Source organism: Microtus pennsylvanicus, chromosome 5 (assembly GCF_037038515.1).
Source record: "Microtus pennsylvanicus isolate mMicPen1 chromosome 5, mMicPen1.hap1, whole genome shotgun sequence".
Lineage (NCBI taxonomy): Eukaryota > Metazoa > Chordata > Mammalia > Rodentia > Cricetidae > Microtus > Microtus pennsylvanicus.
Window position 1 is genome coordinate 24,968,065 of NC_134583.1, and position 12,355 is coordinate 24,980,419.

General features: G+C 35.9%; 1 protein-coding gene across 8 annotated transcripts in view; it reads left to right on the plus strand.

Moving 5' to 3' along the window:
• The window catches only part of C5H8orf34 (chromosome 5 C8orf34 homolog), a 374,916-nt gene extending 363,738 nt beyond the window's left edge, over positions 1-11,178 (plus strand). For 5 of the 8 annotated variants that reach the window (XM_075971377.1, XM_075971379.1, XM_075971380.1 and 2 more), the window contains one exon: positions 11,012-11,178. In XM_075971377.1, the coding sequence (XP_075827492.1) occupies positions 11,012-11,055 (44 nt within the window). In that variant the 3' untranslated portion in view covers positions 11,056-11,178. The remainder of the gene's footprint in view (positions 1-11,011) is intronic. The other 3 variants (XM_075971373.1, XM_075971375.1, XM_075971374.1) reach the window with 3 other exon arrangements.
• Positions 11,179-12,355: the final 1,177 nt, after the last annotated feature.

Genomic DNA, 12,355 nt, shown 5'->3' on the forward strand with positions numbered 1-12,355 from the left:
TCAGACTTGAGAGGGAGGGGGAATGGAGTGGAGGGAAGGCGAGAGGAGTGAGAGGAGTGGGAGGAGGGGGAGGGAAATGGGAGGCAGGAGGAGGCAGAAATTTCTTCAACAAAAAATAAATAAATAAATTTAGCCTTTTAATATAACTGATTTCATTGAATGATTTTTCAGTTTTAACCTGGTAATGCACTACTGGCTCAATATTATCATTTATATGTAATAGGATTTGTCTTGCTGTCAATCTGTGTAGGATTTTTATATCTAGTTGATAATCTCATTACTTATTATCAAAATGTCCACTCCCCCCCTTAAGTCAATGAGATATGTTTATGAAAGGGCTAACCCAGAGTTACTGCTACCCACCCTGTGTGATGGTTCCCTCATTTGACCCCTTGGCACAAAATTTGCGCTGTAACTAAAAAAAATAAACTATCAGAGAACAAATACAGTCCTGTTATAATATACAGAAAATCAAGAAATGCTTTGTACATGACACTAATAGTCTCATATTCAGCTGACAGAGTGTAATTTATCAATAATTGTGGTTAATGGCTATTTATGGTATCCTTTTTAGTGCTGTAGTATATATTTTTTTATTTTTCTGCATCTGTATTACATTTCAAAATTCAGAAAAACAGCAATAATATGTTCTTGACTTTCTAAATAACTTAAAATATTTTTGCCCTTTGCTTTTGAACACAGTTGACTTATTCAACTGTATTATGATTTTTAAAAGTTTTATGTGTATATGGATACGTATGTGTTTATCTGTGAATGTAGGTACCGACAGAGGACAACAAAGAGCGTTAGACACAGGCAGCTGTGAGCCAACTGATTGAGGTGCTGGGTACCAAACTCATGCTCCAAGCAAGAGTAATACCCACTCTTTGCTGGCTGAGCTGTTTATCTAGCCCCTGGTAAGTCACTTCTATGTGGACTTTTGCTCAGCGTTTCATGAGAGAAGTTCAGCATCACTGAGAGCATTGGTACCAACTTCAGAGCATCTGCAGTGGTGCTGAGTCCAGTTTCCTACACAACGGAAGTCTGACTGAAGCCTGCTGCATTGGACATCAATTGTCCCTAGCTGTGTTGTCATTTAAAATCAGTTGTTGAGATTTCACAAGAATCAAATTACATATACATTGTAGCCACATGTTGGGGTGACGTCTGTCGGGGTCTAGCCTCGACAGGTTCATACATTCCAGGATAAAGGTGTGTGAATTAGAAATGTTAGGCAAGAGGAACAAAGGTATGAAAGAAATACAGAGACCTAGGATAGTACTGGGAGGGCAATTCAGTGAATACTGAGACTACCCGTGTTTATTTTCTGTATGCTTGTATACCCCAATCCAAAAAGGGGGTGAGAAGGCAAAAGACTGCTTTAGCATGACACAAAGGACAAACAGAACAATTGTTTTCTTTAATACCCGAGATATCGAGTCACTATTTCCTGAGTTAAGCATTCTGATGATTTGGGCAGCATATGCAGTGATAATACCTTAGACCAAGTATCCTGTTGACAGCCACTCTGGGTAAAACCTCCGGTCTTAAAAATGAAGTAGCAGGAATAGGCTTGAATTCTCTGACCTTTGGTCAAGATGGAATGGATCTACCTCTATGGGCCATCTTAATGTCCAAAACAACAAGTAACCACACCATAGGTCAGGATATCTTGTTTGTAGGCACTCCTTAAGTCAGGCTTCTTGTCAATAACTATGAAAGAGCTGGAGTAAGCTTAACATCTCAGTCAAGGTGGAGTTGACCCACCTTTATGGTCCCCCACACATATATTTACCTTTTCTCCCCAAAGAAAAAAAATATCCTTGAGGACTGATATCACATAGCACTTGTTACTAACTTTTCCCAGAATCCTGGCTAGCAATATAATACCTAAAAACTATAAGCTATGAGAGATGGCTCAGTGGTTAAGAGCATTGCCTGCTCTTCCAAAGGTCCTGAGTTCAATACCCAGCAACCATATGGTGGCTCACAACCATCTGTAATTAGCTCTGGTGCCCTCTTCTGGCCTGCAGTCACACACACAGACAGAATATTGTATACATAATAAATAAATAAATAAATATTTTTTTAAAAAAACTATAAGCTATGCTTTTATGAATCAAATTGGATGTATAAAATTAAAATTTTTTTGAAGTACCATAATACATCCATATATTAAAATTAAGTAGACCCTCTGTTATTTTAAGATAATTTTAAGGAAAACAATGAGATTGAACTGGGGTGAGTCGTCTAAACAAACTTGATCAGTGTCTTTCAGGTGAAAGACAAACCAAATTAACATAAGCATCAAGGGCCCAGTGGAGGGAATGTCTCGCTTTCCTTCATTCATGCCTGAGACTCATTGTCAGCAAACTTGCATTTCAGTAGAAGGACAGAGAACTCCATTGATATAACGACCATGAGTCTGAGCTTTCTTGTTGAAAGTCTGAAGCTTTCAATTACAAAATGTACATCTTGAAAGAAAATAGAATACTTCTGGCTGCAGAAGCTGGCCTCACTGATTTTCAGCTCTTCTTCATTGCAGACCTGTGGGTTTAAAGTGGAGTGTTCCCTTGATATCTAAGTCTATTTTCATATTGTGTCCATTTTGTTTGGCTGCCTTAATTCATTTGAAATGTGTTGAGACTACGTGGGTGATCTGGGAAGTGACTAGTTGGAGGTAAATGTTTAGAAGCAGCACATTCCTGAACCACAATGAGGATGACCTATTTTGACACTGAGTATAGTTTTCTTTGTGTCCACTGTGTGGGGTTGGCTGCTTTTGATGGGCTGATATTCCATGTCATTGCTGACTATTTGACAAGGGGTCCTGTATTTATCATCACGAGGTATGTGTTCAAACCTATGCTGGACATGGATTTGTTCTCTGTTTATTTAGGTTAATTATTGACTTGCTTTCTAAATTTCAATGTTATTTGGGTAACACAAATTTAGATGTACACTTTCTTGGTGAATCAGAATTTTTAAGAAAGTGAAACTACTCGTCTTTTGCAATAAGTGCACATTAACTTTCCATATCATCTGATACTGTTATGTCAACAATATTTTGGTGGATATTGATATAACTTTTAAGGAATTTTCTTTTCATGTGTAAGAGATAAGAATATATATATATATACATATATATATATATATATATATGAAAAACACTGTTGAAATCAGTGTGGCTGTTACAAAAAACCTTGATATAGCTCTACCATATGATCTAGCTATACCAGTTCAAATCACACTCCCAAAGGACTCTTGATACTACAGAGATACTTGCTCATTGTGTTCATTACTATTCATGCACCATAGGTAGAAAATGGAAACAACCTAGCTGTCCATCAACTGATGAAAGGATAATGAAAAATGTGGTGCATTTTCAGAATGTAATATTATTCAGCTGTGAAGAAAAATGAAATTATGAAATTTCCAGGTAGAACTGGAAACAATCATTCTCAGTGAGATAACCCAGACCCACAAAAACAAATGCCACATGTTCTCTCTCATATATTGACGTTGGCTTTGGATCTTTAGATAACTGTTTAAATTGGAAAGTACCCATAGAATTTAGGGAACTAATAAGGGCCCATGCATGCAGATTTCAAAGAATAGGAGATACAATGCATTTATAAAAGTATAAAATGGGAAAGAGGAGTATTGGGGTAAAATGTGGGGGTTAAATGGGGTGGAAGGTAGGAGGGCAACATAGAAGAGGAAGTATGTGTAAAGAAAATAATGTTAAAGACCTTTGAAAAATTGACATAGAAACTTATTATTATAGAAGCTTCCTAAAATATACAAAAGGAGTTGAAATGGAATTACACTATAGCAGGGGACAGTGCCCATCACAGATATTACAGACTATCAAATAAAATACCTAGTACTAGATTTGAGCTATGTCTTTTTTACTTGTTGGTTATTGGGGCCCATAGAACATCATAATCATTACACACTAGAGATACTGTTCTGGTTACTTTCTAGAGCAGTAATTCTTAAACTTCTTAATGTTGTGACCCTTTAATACACTTATTCATGTTGCCATGACCTCACAACCATAAAATTATTTTTGTTGCTACTTCATAACTATAATTTTGCTTCTGTTATGAATCATAATGTAAACATTTTTATAGATAGAGGTTTTTCTTTTCTTTCTTTCTTCCTTCTTTATTTTTTATTTTTTTTTTTTTGGTTTTTCAAAACAGGTTTTCCCTGTATGACTGGGGCCTTTCCTGTAACTAGCTCTTGTAGATCATGTTGGCCTCTAATTTACAGATTCACCTACCTCTGCCTACTGAGCACTAGGATTAAAGGCATGCACCAACACTGCCCTGCTTAGATAAAGGTTTTTCCAAGGGGTCATGACCCATAGATTGAGAACCACTGCTCCAGATTCATGGTCAAGCCCTATTGCTGAAGATATTACATACATGAATCATAGTCATTGAGAAATCAAACTTATTCCATATTTGCTCATTTTCGTAGTTCTGGGAGGTACTGCGCACAAGGCCAGGGACAAAGAGTTTTACTCATACAATGATGACTCCCTGGCAAGATATAGTCATGGTGCAATAGTGGCACAAATGTTATAGGGATAACAAACAATTTTCTGATTGGGTTTACAGACCACTTCACAATATAATGCTTTGACTGGCCCTTGGGCACCTATTCCTCATACTGGCTTGCCTTTTTCAACCTTAACACAAGGACAGATCTTAGTCCTAACTCAATTTGATATGCCTTGTTTTTTTGACACCATGGGAAACCTGCCTCTTTCTGAACAGAAACAGAGGAGAAGTTTGGAGGGGAAAGGCAGAGGGGAGGGAGAGGAAGGAGAAAATACAGTCAGAATGTAAACTAAATGAACAAATTTATTTTTAAAAAATTCTGAAAGTAAAACTTCCATATAACCCACCTGATACCATTCTAGACATATTGCCCACCCATGCTCATAGTCACTCTGTTCACCACAGTCAGGAAACGGAACAAGCCTAAATGTCTGTCAGATAGAAATAACGGAAATGTGGTACAAATGCACAATGCCATTTTATACAATCCTAAATAAAGATAATTTTTGTAAAAAATAGATGAATTGAAAAATATGCTGATTAAAATATCTCAAGCTCAAAAAGACAATGATCTGTGTTCTTGCTCATCTGTAGATACTAACTGTAAATCCTTTGCGTGTTTAAAGTGTAGTGACCTCAGAGGTAGAATGCAAGGTTTAAGCCCAGAACCCTATAGATGAAACATAATAAATCTTTGTTTTTGAAAGAGTTGGCAAGCATTCTGATAGAGGTTTAATTTAATAGTAAATTAGAAAAGCTGTCACATAGCCTAGCATAAAATAGATCCATAGAGTATATTTGAAGAATATACTTAACACTATAACATGCTATTTCACCTTAAAATCTTTGACATTTTAAGGCTTTCAAGAAAATCACATACACCTTTTAAAGGGGAGAGATGCGAGAAAATGACAGTTATTAAACTATAGTTGTTATATGCCATATTAAAATCTCTTTTAATCATTCTGGAAACTTAATGTGTGTGGTGGTTTGAATGAACACGACATCCATTGGCTTATATGTTTGATTATTTAGTCCCCAGTTGGAGGAACAGGAGGTGTGGCCTTTTTTAAGGAGGTGTGTACTTGGCGTTGGTTTTGAGATTTCTAAAGTCCACAGTATCCCATGGACTTTCCCTCCTCACCCCATCCTCCCACTCCTCCTCCCACCCTGTCACCTCTTACTCCTCAATCAGCTGCAAGTTCTCAGCTAGTGTTCCAGTGCCTGCCTGCCTGCCACCATGCTCCCACCAGAAGGGTTACAGACGCTACTAACCCTGGAACCTAAACCCCCATATTAAATGTTTCTATTTAAAAGTTGACTTGGCCTTGGCGTTTTGTCACAGGAACAAAAAGTAACCAAGACAATATGTATTATTACTCTGGTTTTGTAGATAAAATTTTTAAAAATATTTTCTTCACAAGAACCCACAATGAACAATTTGTATCCTAGGCTGATCTAAGGTCTTGAGCTCTACTGGAGAATTTCTCTACCTCTATGCCAGCTGTACCTTTCTCATCATTATAACAAAAAACCTGACAAGAATAAATTTTAAAAAGGAGGGCTTTATTTCTGTTCATAATTTGGGAGGGGACAGTTTGTTATGAAAGGGAAGGCACTATGGAATTTGCTGTGACAAGCTTAGGACTGGGTGTCCTCATGTTACCATAGTCCAGGAAGCAAGGACAACACAGGAAGTGGACTGAGAGCGTAACACCTCAAGGGCCATGTCTAATGATGTGCTTCCTCCCATTGGACTCTGCCTCCCTAAGATTCTACAGTCTCTGAAAGCAATGTCACCCATCAGCTGGGGTATAAAATGTTCAACCATAAAGGACATTTCACATTCAAATCATAGCACAAGATAAAAAAAACTATAGGGTGAAAGAAATATGCATATACACAGCATAAAGAGAGTAATAATTTCCACTGTGTATGAGGTAGCATGTGGAAAGCCAAGAAAAGGAAACCAAGAGTGAAAGAAAAGGAGACACTAATACATTTGGGCAAGAAATCTGGTTTTAATAGAAATTTCAACTTGATTTCATTATATTTACATTGTGTTCCAAATTATTATCTATGAGCAAAGTCATCCAGAAAATTAAGGGAGGCATATATGATAAACATAAAAATTAGATATTTGACAGAATAAAATAAATATTGCTTAGTAATTATATCAGGCATGTCTTCTGTCTCTTAGCAAGCTATTAAAAGTAGAACAACTGTTCAAAACATGCTGCCAAATTCCTTCAAAATGACTTGTTGTGAAATGTTGACTAAATATCTCAGAACTGTATAACATCTTTAGTATAATTAAACATTGTTCAGGCTGAAGACGTGGTTTTTCTTTGCATTCAGAGACGTAAATTAAAGGTGACATTCTCTTTTATAGTAGAACACAGAAAATCATCCCTTGTTAGCAATTAAAAAGATCTTTTTAAGTTTTGCCATTTATAGATAACTCATTCATTGCTTTTATCTATTTAAAAGGCCCACTAGGAAAAACGTAGTCTTTATACTCCTATTTTACACTAAAAGTATTCATTAAATATTTACTTTATAGATACCAGTACATTGACAATTAACATGTCTATTAAGTAAATTTAATGAGAAATTGGATGGTTACTTCTCAGAACCTTTAATATCTCCAGTTCTAGTGAGCACTCACATCATGATTCTATCTAAACCCTACCATGTGGAATATTTCTAAAAATATGCCACATTCTCCAGCACTGCCCTTTATCAATTTCTGAAATGACTCCCATTTCAAGCCAAATGTCTTTGATAACTCCAAATCAAATGAGTATGAAAACTATAAAAATAAATTCTAAATACCCATTTCTGAGTGATACTCCAGAGATGTTCTGTGTATTGCCCTCCTTTGCGAATGATGGGAAATGTTAACTTCCTTATGATCACACCCGTGAGAAGAACCTAAGTCTGGTGAAGACACAACCCATGCTTTATAAGTTCACTAATGAATTATGTGAAATAACAGAATGCCAATATCTTCTGCACTCTAGTTGAAGCAGCACTTACCAATGGATGTGTAATAAAATTACTTCTAATTTGGTTGTAAATACATCTGGTGAGTTGGGGGGGGACACACATATGTGTGGATATGTGTGTATAGATAGGTCTGTGTATGGAAACCCAAGGTCAGTATCTTTTTCTCAGTCACTCTCCACCTTATTTATTGAGGCAGGGCCTCTTCCTCCAATCCAGAGTTCATGTGCTCAGCTAAGTTAAAAAGCCAGCTTGCCCCAGGAACCTCCTGTCCTTATGTCACATACACTGGGATAGGATTGTAGCTGGGCCATTATGTCCATGTGACGCTTACATGGGTGCTGAGGATTCAAACTTTGGCCCTCATGATACCACATCAAATACCCATTGACCTATTACCATAGCCCCTAATATCATTCTTTACAACGAATGGCCCATGAAAAAAAGTATTTTAAATAGTTTTGATGAATGTCAAAAGTGCCCTTTTACTGTGGCACTTCTAAGGATTTTAATACACAGTTGGGCATTTCGATCTTTCAAAAAGCAGTTATGGTATAGTGCCGTCCATAATTCTTGGAGCAATGAACAAAATGGTTGCTGGATCATCTATATTAAACCTAGGACAAGCATTCCTAGAGATGACTAGGATTTTTTTTGTATTTTTTTCATTTTCTTTCTCTTTAAAATATGTGCATTTTTCCTTTTATGACCTGCTTTTCCTTCATTTTCCTTCCCCACACATACTTTTTTGAAATAAAATAATCATGTCCAATCATCCCAGCCAGCAGGTACTGCTTTATTCTTCCTTCAGATTCACTCACTCTCTCTCCCCTTCTGCCTCCTGACTCCATTCAGTAATATTCCACTGAGCATGCAATATTGTGTACTTTTGGTTATAAGTGTGGCGCATATGTCTGTTTACACTATGATGTGTAAACCTCCAGCTTCGGGACAATGACTTTTTCTACATTTTGTAGCATAATATGTTACACATAGTTATTCAGTGGACCATCTGTCTAGCTAAAACTGAGCCTCAGGATTGTGACTGCAGTAGAGATAGGGGTCGTGAATATAACCTAGGGAGGCATTTTTCTCTATTCCTTATTTAAGAATGAATGAAACTTTAAAATTGAAAGGAATGGAATTATGGAATGATAAGCTACTCACTGCCGAGCGGCTACCAAGCACCTATCATTCTGCACATACTGCAGGTGGAAGTTTGATATCTATCGTGATCAATTTTGCCTCAAGAAACAGGCTAAGGCAAGAGAAAACAGCATTTCTGGTCTAGATCCAGTACATTACCTCTTTGCTCTCAATTGTCCAGGTTCTGCTGATCTTCTTTGTGTCCCATGCTCTTCTTGTCCTACCCTGGTCTACTCTGGTATGTTTGCTCAGGGCACTTAATGTCAACAGTAGGTAACTGTGGGTATTCTCTGCAACTGTTTGTAGCTCAGATGGCTTAAAATACATATTTTCCATGATTTCATGAGAAAAATGTCTGTGTCAAGGACCTGATATTGTCTTTCTTCCCTTCTCTTTCCTTCCCTACCCTTCCATCCCACTCCCCCTACCCTCTCCTGCCCTCACCTTTCTTTCCTTTCCCTTCCCTTGCTCTCCCTTGCCTTCCCTCCCATTCTCTCCATCCTCTGTTCGTGGATGAATCAATAACTTACAGAATCTAGATCTAGAATACAGATATTTACAAGCTGGAAACATGTTTCCCAACTATGCTAGACTCTATGATGCCATTGAGTTTCAACATCTCATAACAGTAGACACCGCATCCATGAAGCTATTCATTCATACCAGACTTTTAAAAGAGATAAGAAAATTCACAACTATTTTCTTTCCACATGTCAGAGAGAAGCAAGTGAAAACTATGAAGAACTTTGGAATATTCTACCCCTCTCCTCACCCATGGATGACCCCTTCTCTTAATACCCCTTACACGTGGCCATCTAGAGTTACTGTGGATCCTAGAAAAGGGAGCTCTCTGTGTCCTGTGGTTGTTCATTTGGTTTTGTTCTGCCCTGGCCACTCGCTGACTTATGAATTCCATATTAGGAAATAACTTGAAGAAAGTCTTTTCAATGAATTTTTATTTAGCATATCATAATAGTATATTCATCTCCATGTGTTTTAAATAAAACATGAAAATTGTATACTATAAAACATGGAAACCTTCTTATTGTAGATGTGGAAAACATATAAAAATAGAAGCCATATAATTTCCAACAATAGAAGTTCATTTTAAATTTATATACTTTATATACTAGAGAACTGTGATTTATTAGTACGCATTCATTACTGAACACATTCACACACACACATACACATGCACACACCCATATATATATTCTGATTCTGATGTGTAAATTTGTCCCCAATATTTTTATTTAAAAAAGATCAAATCATAGGAAAGAATATTAAAAGTAAACTAATTTTTGTTATGTATATAATAACACACATATGCAATAAATTCATATTTATTGAATATAATCTAGATGGTTATAAACAAAAATGTCATCAATGATTGTATTTTGTAGTACAATATAATTATTTTGTTTCTATATTTCCATAATGAACAGATGTAATACAAATTATAAAAATCATTAAGACCTTTTGTTTGAAAATGCGGACAAAAAGAGTCCCGTCTTTCCTTGCTCTAAGATCTGAGTTCTTCCAGATCTCTTCTCTGTGGTTCTGTCTGTTTACACCTGTCTTCCACAGAATGATGCTACCGTTTGTTCTTCAGCTACCATGGCCCTGTTGTTTTTCAAATGTTCTTAGCATGGCATATTGCTCTTCAGTCCAAGAGCTCCTAGAAACACTGTCATTCTGGTCATTCATATGTAATAAATGGATTTGGAAATATACCAGAAAATAGCATAACACAGTTGTGGGAGACAAATAATGTAGTTTATCAATAAGCAACTTACAGATAAAAAAGCATGAACAGGATATAAAATTGATGATAAACTTACCAAAATTCTGACAATTAATCGTTAGGATCAGTGCATGAACCAAACAATTCTAATCAGGGACCCAGAGAGAATTATGTTTAAGGGTGGTAGGAATTAATACAATAAATGAGTTAGCTTGGGTTTATTGTAGTAAATAATTAATTCTAGATAAAAAAGAAATATGCAAAAAACAGAGTCTGCTCTTCCGTTTTTCCCATCCTTCTTTCTTTTGTTCCTTCTGTCGCATTACATAAATATTTATTGATCAATTTTTTTGTAGGCAAAAATACCCTTTCAAGCCTTGAGCAGTGTGGAGATTGATAATTTTCTTCAAAAATATTTATAGTTTTGTTGGTGAGTTGCTATGGCAAAAGTTTGTACACTAAAAGAAAACACTAAATCCCACTGTCCCCTTTTGATAGTCAGCTCTATTGATGCCTTGTTGAATGTATTTTCTTCCCTCTACAGGTCTGTCTCTGAAACAAGAAAAGGATGTTCCAAGTGGTCCTTAAGGAGACTGAAGCTGACTAAATCCTTACATATAGTCCCAATTTGATGTACTATATGAAATCTCTAAAGAAATGTTATTTTTCTAATAAAACCATATATATATATATATATATATATATATATATATATATTTATGCACCTTTGTAATGAGGGTATGTATCTGTCTATAGTCAGAGAATGGTAATTCAGGCAATATGGTCTAGTGGTCATGGAATCTGATACCTTTTTGATTTGATCAATGTCTTGTGTTTATGTTACCTTTTATGTAGCTTTAAAATTAATGTTTGATATATTGAATATTGCCTAAAACAAATGCTTAAAATTTTATGAATATTAACTTAGCTAGGGTTTTCTACTTCTATTTTTATAATAACATCTTATCTTTTGGGTTAATAAACATTAAACTTGCCCAAATGTGCCCAGGTACAGCTTTAGTCCCAGTCAACCATTAATTGTGTGACATTAGCCCCCAAGATGTAAACTCTACACCAGAAAAAAATGTTTTTTTCACCACTTCCCCGACAGGGTTATATTCCCTTTCCTATTAAAACATGACTATTACTTTAGCAGAACAGAACAACGAAAAATGAAATGCATGCCTTCAGAGCACTTGCAAGGAAAATCATGAATCATTTATGTAATTATTGAGTCACCGTAAGATTATTCAGTTTAAATCTCTTGTCTGCTTACTTTTGGAATGTGCTATGTGGTAATTCTAAATAGACAGATCTCAGCCAATCTATTGACTATGTCTGCTATCATTTATCTTATTTGTCTTAATGCAAATTTTTGGTGGACTTTAATGGATTAAGGCTAAATTATAAAACTCTGTATAGCTATAAAAGAAACAATTGTTAAGGACTAGAAAATAGCCAAGGAATAAACAAGCAATTTCTGACTCCTGAATTAAATCATGTTCATAAATATGAATAACACAATTATAAGTGATATAATAAATTTTCTTACATCATTGTTTTCTTGTATGATGAAACCATTTTTAGTAATAACTATTTTCATAGATGGAAATAAATTAAATGCCTATTATTAGTTGCTGTTCATGGATGTGACAAAATTATTGAATACTTAAATACTTAAGCTTAAAGGGGAAAGGTTTATTTTGACCCTTTTGGAGGTTTCAGAGCATGATCTTCTGACTCCTTTGCCATCGACCAGTGACGAACTGGTCATGGCAGAGGGAGTAAGAGCTTACTTGTTTCAGGAAAGCTCAGAAGCATAGACAGTGAGAAGCATCCGTGAGATATTTCTTCTAGTGACTCCACTTCCTCTATCCAAGCCCAACAC